The 10,868-nt window shown below is 54.7% G+C and overlaps 1 protein-coding gene across 4 annotated transcripts in view; it reads left to right on the top strand.

The window, feature by feature from the left end:
- The window catches only part of CD82 (CD82 molecule), a 56,320-nt gene continuing 45,671 nt past the window's right edge, over window positions 220-10,868 (top strand). The window contains exons 1-2 of one of the 4 annotated variants that reach the window (XM_005690138.3): window positions 727-876; window positions 1,200-1,251. Coding sequence is in view for 1 of the 4 variants with exons in the window: in XM_018059211.1 (XP_017914700.1) it covers window positions 277-391 (115 nt within the window). In the remaining 3 variants the exon portion in view is untranslated. Of the gene's footprint in view, window positions 392-726; window positions 877-1,150; window positions 1,252-10,868 lie in introns of those variants that run through there. The other 3 variants (XM_018059212.1, XM_018059211.1, XM_018059213.1) reach the window with 3 other exon arrangements.

Here is a 10,868-nt window from a genome sequence, read left to right as displayed (position 1 = left end):
CCGCTCCCACGCCGCCGTTCCCCGTAGCACCCGGATATACCCGCCCTGGAATGCCAAGTGTGGGCCCCCCCTCCCCTCGCCCGGAGGCGTGCCTGCCCGGGCTAGGGTTGCCAAGGCAGGGCAGGATTAGACAGGCGGTGAAGCGAGGGAAGGGGCGTTCCTAGGGAGTGGCCTCTTCCTAGGAGGGCTGGTGGCGGGGGGATATAGCCCCGGAGCGAGGGAGGCAGAGGCAGGGATGCTGGGAGGACCTTCCAGCGGCCTGGGAGGAGCCTGGGAATGTTGAGGAAGGCTGAGGAGGGGGCGGGACCGTTAGGTAGCGCTGAGACGGGGCGCTTCCCACCCAGCCTGGGCTGGAGCTCGGGGCCTGGGCCAGAGAGAGCTTTTTATCCAGGCAAGGCCCGGCGGCTGGAGGTGGAGTGGGGTAGGCCTAGGGAGGGCCCCATCCCCAGGGTGACCGTGGGGGCGGGGCCGACCGGGAATGTTTTTGGGGGGAGCCGTAAGCGGGGCGGGGCAAGGGGCGCAGCTCCCCTCGCCACAGGGCCCGAGGCGGGGGAAGGCCGAGGCGAGCAGAGCCGGATCGGGCTGGGAGCCCAGCCACGTTCCAGTAGAGCCTGGAGGCTGAGCTGGAGGCTGAGCTGGAGGCGCGGCTTGGGCCCCGTCCGGAGGCCGAGGGGCGTGCTCGGGGGGGCGGGTCCTCTGGAGGGGGCGGGGCCAGGCCGAGGCCGTTGAGTTCCCCGAAGACCGCTGGGAGGGGAACGGACGACCGAGCGACTGAACCCCGCGCTGCGCAGTGGGACGCGGAGCACTGGGGCGCAAGCGGGCGACTCTTGAGCTTGCAGCGCCGAGCTAAAAAAAAAAAAAGAGCAGAGGCGGCAGGTGAGAAGTGGGTGGGGGAGGCCCTCCGGCAAACCAGGAGCAAGGTTAGTCTTCGCCCCCAATTTCCAGAGCCCGCTCGGGGCAGCTTTCTCGGAACAAGTGACAGGTCGGGCCGCGCAGGCAAGCTGGTGGTTGATTGAGAAGGAGCTTAAGTTCCCAAGTCCTGACCGCCACCCGCCTCCCAGTTCTCTGCCTCCGCCGCGCACCAGCTGTGTGACCCCAGGCGCGTCCCCCTCGCCCCCCGATTAACCGGCTTTGGACCTCTCGGTTCCAGTACAAGGAGGGGCTGGACCCAGGTGGACTCCACTGCCCTTTCTCGCTAGGAACCCTCGGAAGGTGAGGCCGGCAAGTGAAAGCGAGAGCGGACTGCAACAGGTATTTCAGATCGCGTCACCCAGACTAGTCTGTTTCCCTGCAGAGTGGCACTGGGCAAAGCGGGCTCTCTGTGAGCTTGAAGCGCATTGCTTTAAGGGTCTCACTCGTTCCTCCGATGGGACTTGAACTCACAGGCCTGGGAAAGCTGGAGAGCGGAGGGGGCGTGGTGACCCAAGTCTGGGAGGTCTCAGCCTTCCCTTCCCCACACCTGTGAGAGCCCAGTAAGACGTGGGGTGGGAAACTCAGCGGGGACTTTGCCCATCGCGCCGCCCCCCCCACCCCCCGCCCCGCCCCGTCCCAGGGCTTTTCCAGGTGAGGAGGCTTGGGAGGCCCCTGGCGGAAGCTAGGGGACAAGTTCTTATCTGGGTGAGTGGGGAAGACAAGGGAAAACCCCACCAAACGTTGGGCCCAAAGTCAAGCTCAGAGCCTAGGGCGCTTGCTGCATGCCAATTCCTTCTTGGGCTGGAGGTTTCTGTCCCTGTGGCGGTGGGTGTTCTGTGTTGGGCCCTAGTAGCTAGTTCGGTGGTCAAGGCGTTGGGACCACATTGATTCGGGTTCCAGTCACTTTTCATGCTTCAGTTTCCTCATTGGTAAAATGGGCATAGTGATGGTAATCAACGATGGTGGTGGTGGTGGTTGTTTAGCTGCTAAGTTGTGTCCCTCTCTTTTGTGACCCTGTGGACTGTAGCCTGCCAGGCTCCTCTGTCCATGGAATTTCCCAGGCAAGAATACTGGAATAGGTTGCCATTTCCTTCTCCAGGGGATCTTCCCGACAACCCAGGAATTGAGCTTGCAACTCCTGCATTGGCAGGCGGATTCCTTACCACTGAGCCACCTGGTAGGGAGGACATAATACAATAATGTGTATACAGCGCTTAGCAAGGCGCCAGGCACCCAGTGAGCCCTCCCTGTGTGACATCTGCTCTGATGTGGATGGGCAGGTGATAGACTGGCTTCCTGCCTGGGAATGAGACTGTTTTTGGAGGGCTGGCTGAAGCTCCTGATCTTGTGAGAGCCAAAACTCGCCACCTGCCACCAGCAACACTTTGTCCATTTTGGGGTTGGGGGGGGCGTGTCATCTAGACCAAAGACTAGCTGAGTTTTGGGTAATACTCTTGCAGTCTTTAGGTATCTGGCTAAATAACCCCCCAGATGTTTACTTAACATCTATTATATATCAGATGGAGCTAGGTGATGTGATGTAGAAATGAACTAGCCTTCGGGTTCTGCACTCATTTTGAGTTGCTCCCAGTGGGGTCCCTATCCCCACCATGCCTCTGCTGGAGAAGATAACTCACACCCAGAGCTCAAGGCCAGATGAGATGTCATGGATATGGAACTGCTCTGGAGGCCAGAATCCAGCTCTTCCATTGCATGCTGGGCTCAGGGTGGAGGTGAGGGGCAGTGTGTGCACCTCTTATCTGTTTGATCAGGGTTGGGCACTGAAGGTGACTGACTCCTCGAATCTCCTGGCAAGATGAGCCCTATACTTTGGAACCAGCTGGAAAGCACTACAGGAGAAGGAACTGGCAGCCCACTGCAGTATTGCAGCCCGGAGAATCTCATGGACAGAGGAGCCTTACAGGCTGCAGTCCATGAGGCCACAAGAGTTGGACACGACTTACACCACCATAGGACAGAGTTTGGTTGAGGGCCGTACTATTAATATGTGGAGGGGACAGCATGTGTAGGTATGGGAGGGGTGGTGCCCAAGAGAGGTGAGACACTAGGGAAACCAGGGCAGGGGGTGAAGGGGCTTCCTGGAGTTGTTGAGACTTGAACAGGACTTTCTGCCTTCGATACCAAGTCCTGCTTGGGCTTAGATCAACTTGGGGCCCCAGACTCCCTCTCTATGCTTTTGAGTGGCATAATATTAAGAGTTTGGTATGGTGGGGCGGGAGAGGGGTCAGTAGGTGTTGCCTGTGTGGGGCACAGGGAAGAGATGTTCCTTTCCAACAGTGCTTAGTAAACATCTAGAGGAAAGTCCTCCCATCACCCCTCCACCCCATGTGATGACTGGCGGATGATGACACACTGACCCCATCCTTAGTTGCTTACAATCTGCTAAGGAACTTGGACAAGGGGACTCTGACAGGAGATAGACGAAGAGTCAAAGGGATCTTCAGGAAAGTTTCTGGAGCAAGTGGAGTCTTGGGTGGGCCTTAAGCATTTCGAAGGTTTCAGCATCCACAGCCAAGGCAGTGTTTTGGGTAGATACGGATGCCTAGAGGAAGGTAAGGGGGTCAGCGTGTTCAGGGGAATTTTTTTTCAACCTTGTTTGAAAGTAGCCCATATGCTATACAGCAGATACTATAAGCACAGCTTCAGTACCACTGTGCCTCCTTTTATGACCACCAAGACCAGGGTTCAGATTTGATGGAAAAGGGAAGAGGGGGGGTCAGGGAATTTTGAAGAAGCAGCTCGATTCATCAGTCTGGCTGAAGAGTTGCGACTCGACAGGAATGGGAAGGGAGAATGGTAGGTTGCATCAACTCATGGAGGACTTTGAATGCCAAGATGAAATGTTTGGATTTGCGTTATAGACCTTGCGGGCTGCTGAAGGTTTTCGAGCAGGGGAGTGACCCCGTCAGAGTGGCACTTTAGGATGGACGGTCTGCCAGACGTGCTGGGGTTCAAGACCCAGCGGTCAAGGGAGAATGAGCCAATGGCAGTAGTGATAGGGAAGGAGGGCCCACAGGGGCTTTGGGAAGGTCTGGGGCTGGGGTTGGGGGGAAGACACTGTCGGAGGGGAGGGAAGAGCGAGTGTCCCGGAGTGTCTAATGTGCCCTGTGTGTCTTTCTATCCCCCCCCCAGCCTGGACCGAGGAACACGGCAGACACTCAGGAAGGTGGCTGGGCTGGGTGGGCACGGACGCTGGGGAGGGTGATGAGTGCTACAAAGTGATAGGGAGGGAGTCGCCCAAGAAGGCTCTGTGTTTGCCCATGCAGGACAGGCGTCTGGGCGAGTGGAGGGAACGTGAGCCAGTCGTCAGGGGGCGGGGGCTGGAGAGCTGGGTGTTTGGAAAGAAGTGCCTGCAGCCCCTCCCCTCCTCGTCCAGCCCAGGGAGGTCCGGGGTGAAAGGTTAGCCAGTGGGAGCACACATTTCTCACATGGTGGGGGGATTTTTTTTGGTTCCTCCAGGGCTCCTTTGAAGTTTCAGCAGTGTGGGGCAGTCCCCTCTCTCTTGAGGCCTCAGAGTTTTGAACCACTGTCTGGAAGCTCCTCCCCACCTTCTCACCCCCTAACCCTGGGGACGCGGCCCCTGTCCCCCCACCTCTGAGACCCAGACAGCCCCTCCCGGTGGCGCAGAGGGTGGCAGCCCCAAGCCCCAAGCATTCCTTTTGAGTTATAGCATCTGGGGCCCGCTGGCACCCCGTGGTTTTGGCTTGGCCTTGACCCCTTGCTCCAAATCTTTAAACCCACTTCCTCTACCCCACGGGGAACTCAGGGGGCGGTTACGATTTCACTGAGAGCATCAAACGGTCAGGAGTTGGCTGTGTGAGAGGCAGGCAGGAGGGAAAAGCCTTGGTCCGTCTCTGGGACAGACCAGGGCCAGGGGTGGAGGGGATGCCGGTTTAATCTCAGCAGGAATTGTCCTGCCCACCGGCTTCCCCTCCCGTAAGCCTGGGTCTGAGGAGCCAGGAGGGAAGCCCAGAGGTAAACATGGGCTGAGTGTCCTGCTACGCCGGCTTCCCTCTTCCCCTCACCCCCTGATGCTGCCTGGGAGGAGGTGGACCGCAGGCCCAGGGCCTCTGTGATGGGCCCACTGGGTGTCTGAGGGCTGCTTGGTTCCTGACTCATCCCCGGGGTTCCCCTGGCCCTGTGGGTTTCCTGTGAGCAACAGATTCACTCTGGGCTGACCTGAAGAGGCAGTTGAGGGGAGGGAAGAGGCCTGCAGTCTGCATCTTAGACTTTGTCCTGGCTCCTCTGTGTGACTTTTCAGAAGTTCCTTCTCCTCTCTGGGCTGTCCTTCCCTGCTCTGCTAATGACTTATTCTTTACTTGGCTCTCAGGAAGTTCTGTAACACCGGACACTTGCAAAGGAGGGTACATGTGAGTGTGTGTGTGCACACACAGACACACAAAACACAGGGTCCGCACAGAGTGGAACTGGGCAACTCCTCTCAAACACATGGTAATCGATCCCACTTCCTAGCCTTGCCTACCTCTTACCTGAAGCACCCTTGCTTCTCTCTGCCTGTCCACACGGATTTGGTGATGGACAGGAAGGCCTGGCGTGCTGCGATTCATGGGGTCGCAAAGAGTCGGACACGACTGAGCGACTGAACTGAACTGAACTGACACAGATTAGGAATACAGACTAGCATGGTGGTGAAGAACTGGAGCTGCAGTTTTGGCCCTGCCCATCCCTAGCTAGGTGACCCTTTCTGAGCCTCAGTTTCTGAATCTGTGCATTGGGGATAATAATGTTTAATACTTCGTAGGGTGTCGTGAGGATAAAACAAAAAAGCTGCATGTGAAACGCTTAGCAGTTTTCTGCCTGCACACGGTGAACCCTCCTTCAGTGAGAGCTGCCATTGTCCTTGCTTTCTACATCTGGCTAGTCTTTCCAGGCTGTGCTGGGCTGCTCCTCAGGCCCCCAGAAACCTTCCCCAGAGCCGCAGCCTTCCGTACAGGCCCTCCGCATCTCGCCAGCGTTTGTGTGCACGTGCCCCAAGACACCAGTCATTTCTGCCTGCGTGGTGTCCTTCCCGGGGGTCACTGGGTTTCCCCAGCGTGACTCTAAGCTTCCTGAGGGGAAGTGGGTCTAAACGGCAGTGGCAGACTTCCTTCAAAACCCTTCCTTTCCCTCCCCTTCTTCTCTCTGTGCTTGTCCACACGGAGCCCTTGCCTCCCCGCTGCTGTCTTGCGGCACACGGAGTGTGTCCCTGGGAACCCTCCCAGTCAGGGACCGCCCCGTCCATCTCTGTGTCCCCACTCCAGGCACAAAGTCTGGCCCACAGCGGGCACTCGGGAAATGGAGTTGGAACGAGTGAGTGATTCTCCTTGGGGTGGCCCAGTGGGACCCAGTTTGAGCCAGATCCTCGGTGACTCCTGGGCAAGGGTGGGGCCGGGATGCGGGGTCTCACGCCCCTGCCTTGCCCTTCAGGACTGCCCACCCTGGGCCTGGAACTGGGGTCCAGGGAGGTGGGAACAGGGCGCCTGGATTGCTTCAGCCTGGGTTTCGGCTTCCCATGTGAGGCCTGGCCTTTCCCCTCCTGAGAGGGGAAGAGCCCAACTTCCTCCAGCCCCAGCCTGGTGGGGGCATCTCCGGCCTTTAGTGAACCCTGACTCAGCCAGAAAAGCTACCTTCAAGTCAGCAGTTATTTGTGCCAGGTGCCCCTGTCCCGTGAGGCACAGGCTCAGGGCTGGGAGATGGGAAGATGCCCTCCCAGACCCCTGCTTCCTCCAACGTTATCCCTGGAGACCACCCTGTGAGGAGCTCTGGAAGGCCTGTCCGCTCTCCCCTCCGGCTTCTTTCCTGGCTTCTTTCTTTGCCTTTCTCTGGGCCCCACCCCTGGCTCGCCCTGCTGTGTTGAGGGGTGATCCAGGATGGGAACTGCTAAGGATTCCAGACCTGGGCCCATAGGACCCATGCAGGAAAGTGGATGAAGTGCTGTAAACGGGGCACTAGGAAGCCTGGTTCGGTTGCTGGCTCCGCTGTGAAGTGGCAGTGTGAGCTGGTCCAGGGGGCTGGTCCCCTAGGCCAGTTCTCTTGCTTCTCAGGCAGTAAGCGCTCCAGAAGCCCGCCGGAGGTCCAGCTGGCCTCGGCCCAGGACAGTGGAGAAGGAACCACAGACCATGTCGAGGACTCTGGAGTCGGACTATCATTTCTGCTTCTGCTATTTACCTGCTGGCTGTGACCCTAGGCACACCCTAAGGGTCTTAACCCCTCTGCCCATCCGTTTCAGCATCTAAAATGTAGACAGTTATAATGTGTCTCTCATGGGGTTGTTTGAGAATGATATGAATCAATGGATGTGAAGCCTGTGTGATACGTACCTGGCACACAGTGAGTGCTTTCTATTACTATGTGCCAGTTGTTTTGGGTAATGTTGCTATCATTAATGTGCTTGTGCTCAGTCGCTGTAGCCCACTAGGCTCCTCTGTCCGTGGAATTTTCCAGGCAAGGATACTGGAGTGAGTTGCCATGTCCTACTCTGGGGAATCTTCCTGACCCAGGGATTGAACCCACGTCTCTTGTGTCTCCTGCCTAGGCAAGTGGCTCTTTTACTACTCTGCCACCTGGTAAGCCCATAGGGAGCAGAAGTTAAGTCTTTGGGGGCAGTCTTTGGTGAATGGCTTGAGTCTGGGAATCTGGAGACCTGAGTTCTGACCCCAGCTCATCCTTTTCTTGCCATGTGACCTTGGGCAAGAGATAGCCCTTCTCTGGCTGCAGAACTCTTATTATCGTACATTTGGCTGCACTTGGCTTTTGTAAGAGAAGCCCATGCGATATCACATTGGGGAGCTGCAGGGTTTTATTTAGGGAAAGGGCTTGTGGGTGCCCACCCTGTTCTCCTGCCCCAAAATAGTCACTGGAGGTGGGCAGGTCCCCACAGTGTCGTAGAGACACCTCAGAAACAGAATGAGCGAGTGCTCCCCCATGATTGCATTCAGCAAGGCTAAAAACCAGATGAATACATTTATATACAACATAATAATGGGATTATCTAGATCAAATTACAGGCTTTTTTTTTTAACTTTTCCCCATTTTCTGAATCTTCTGCAATAAACCCACATTATTTTTATGCTCAAGAAAGAAAGAACAAACATGATAAAGCTATCAAAAAACGTACTATACATATTTAAACAGAAATGCATTATGTGAACTTGGGGATCACATTGAGGGTTTTGTTGTTGTTAATAAATCATATTTATTTCAAAAGGGGGTGGGGTGTTGGTTTGAAATGAATGTCAATTTGTCAAGCCTCGAAAGACTGAGGGAGTGTCTGTGGAGGAAGCCAAGAGTCAGACGTGTATGGGCGCCCACTCCAGCCTGCGTCGTGGTGGACACGCCCTGCGTGCTGCCTGATGTTGAGAAAGCATTTCAAAAGTCTTTCGCTCCAGAGGGCTGACTTTCCTCACTTGTCAAATAGGAATGATAATAATAACAAACAATTCAGAAGGATGCTGTGAAGGTTACAGGAGCTTCACACTTTAAGTTTAGAGGGAAGCCCTCTCCTGAATTTGGAACCAAGCGAAAAGCGCAGTTGCAAAGGAAGGCAGGAAAACGTGGCTTGAAATCTGGGGCCCGGAGGGCTGGCTCACTCTTCCCTGGAACTGGCAGAGTTACATGTCCGGTCACAGGCGGCTCTGAACAGGAGCCAGCCTCTCCACAAGAGCTGGTAGCGTGTAGGGGAGTAGCCCAGATGGAATGCTTCCAGCAGACAGCCTGGTTCACTGAGAAGGGGAGACTCCCACTGAGAGTACCGAGTACATCTCCCAAATGAACCAATCAGACAAGCCGCTGCTGGGGGTCCTGGCAAGAAGTGAAGACGTGGGTGGAGCCAGGCCTCAGGTGTTCGGCCTGCATGGGTGTTCAGGGAAACAGGTGGAGAGAAGAATATGTGTTCCGCCTCATACCTACAGGGCGCTTCTAATGATACCTGGTAGGCAAACACTGATTAATGTTCATTTGACGTTGCTGACGATAATGTTAGCAATGAGTAATTCTACTACTGAGGCTGGAAAATCACTCTCCCACACACTGTCTTAGGAGATGGAATATGAGAATGCTGTTGCAATGGGACACGGTGAGACGTCCTTATGTATAAAGGAGATAAAAACTCAGTGGGGGTGGATATGACTGGTTTGTCTGAGATCTCGCCGCAAGTGAGTGGGTAGCCAGGCTCTGGGTCACTGTCGGGCACCTAGGCAGAGAGGCCTCCGTGGCCTGACCCCTGGCCTCTCTGAACTCACAGCCGCAGGAGGCCGTGTCGGAGGCTCTCCAATGCCCCTCTGATCCCTTCTCTCACAACTTTTGGTGAGGATTAGGTGAGATCATAGTTCTGGGTGAAACGGTGGTGGGCCCAGCAGAGTACACCCTCCATTCAAGCCAGAGGATGATGAGGGTGATAGTGATGAATGAAGGCTGCCCCTGCCTCCCCTTTGGGGAAATAACAGAGTCCTTCTTCCCCAGAGACCGAGGTCCCTGATCTGGAGTGAAGGACTTTTCTGGGGCTATTTGGAAATCTGGGTCAGGAGGACCTTGGGCCTCTATGGGCTCAGTCCTCCATGAGACTGTCCGAGCCCAGCCTCCACCCGCGTGTGCTTTTGGCCGAGAGCGAGGGCAAAGCTGGGGGCTTGTGACTAAATTCACAAGATCATATAATGCCGTCCTGTGAGCAGCGTTATAGTTCCCTGAGTCAACCTCTCTGCCCTGTCTGATCCCAACATTCAGCCTTTGCTCGCACACCTCAAGGCTTGGAGAACTCACTGCCTTTCATCTCCGGATGGATCGGACTCTTAAAAAACATCGTGTAGAATTTGAACGAATCCATCCTCCCTTCCATCTGTTGGTCCTGATCATGGTCGTGGGGACCTCTTGGAGACCATGCAGAGTATGATAACTCCCTGAGTGTGTGCGTCGGGGGTGGCAACCAAGCCTCCCTTATAGCACCCTCCCCCTCTGCCCTCAGGTCAATGATTCTGACGTAGGAAAGAGACATTTCTATCATCTTTTTTGTTTTTGTTTATTTTTTACTAATTTTTATTGGAGTGTTGTTGATTTACAATGTTAATTTCTGATGTACAGTAAAGTGAATCAGTTGTAGATATAATCAAATATCCATTCTTTTTAGATTCTTTTCCCATATAGGTCATTACAGAGTATTGAGTAGAGTTCCCCATGCTACCCAGAAGGTTCTTATTAGTTATCTATTTTATATATAGTAGTGTGTGTATGTCAGTACCAAGCCATTTATGTCAATTAAAAAAAAACCTTCATCTCTGCCTGAACTAATGGGCCCTTTAAAAAAAAAAAGACTTTCTAATTACTGAAGAAATAGTTTTGTGGAAGAAGTTTGAGGGTGAAGAACAGATGCAGAGGAGGAAATAACTGCTCAGAGATAAGTCCTGAGAAGGGTTTGGTGTTCACACACACACACACACGCGCGCGCGCGCACGCGGTTGGAATCTCACATATGAACCACTTCCTTGCTGTTGCTTTTAGGTTAACACTATGAGGAGGGTTTTTCCATGTTGTTCGATATTCTTCCACAGCGTGTTTCACAGGTCCATAGCATCACACCACATGGATCTGCTGTGACCCAGTTAAACACACCCCTGCCGTTGCACATTTAGGCCGTTCTGAATTTTTCATTCGTGCCCACGTTGCCATAGTGACCACCTTGTCCATATGTCTGTTTGGTTCTCAACTTGAGTGATCTCCACAGGCTGAATTCTTCAAAGTGGCTTTCCTGACAGATGATTTTTAAACTCAAGGTCTGAGGACCAGATTCTCAGGGAAACCCCTCTCTGTGATACATACCAGAGTGTATGTGCCCCCCTCCCCTACATTTAGCTCCAGGTCTCCTGAGGGGAGGCTTCCCTCGTAGCTCAGTCGATAAAGAATCCGCCTGCAATGCAGGAGACCCGGGTTCAATCCCTGTGTCG

This window comes from Capra hircus, chromosome 15 (genome assembly GCF_001704415.2).
Source record: "Capra hircus breed San Clemente chromosome 15, ASM170441v1, whole genome shotgun sequence".
Lineage (NCBI taxonomy): Eukaryota > Metazoa > Chordata > Mammalia > Artiodactyla > Bovidae > Capra > Capra hircus.
This window is presented reverse-complemented; position numbering and strand designations above follow the sequence as displayed.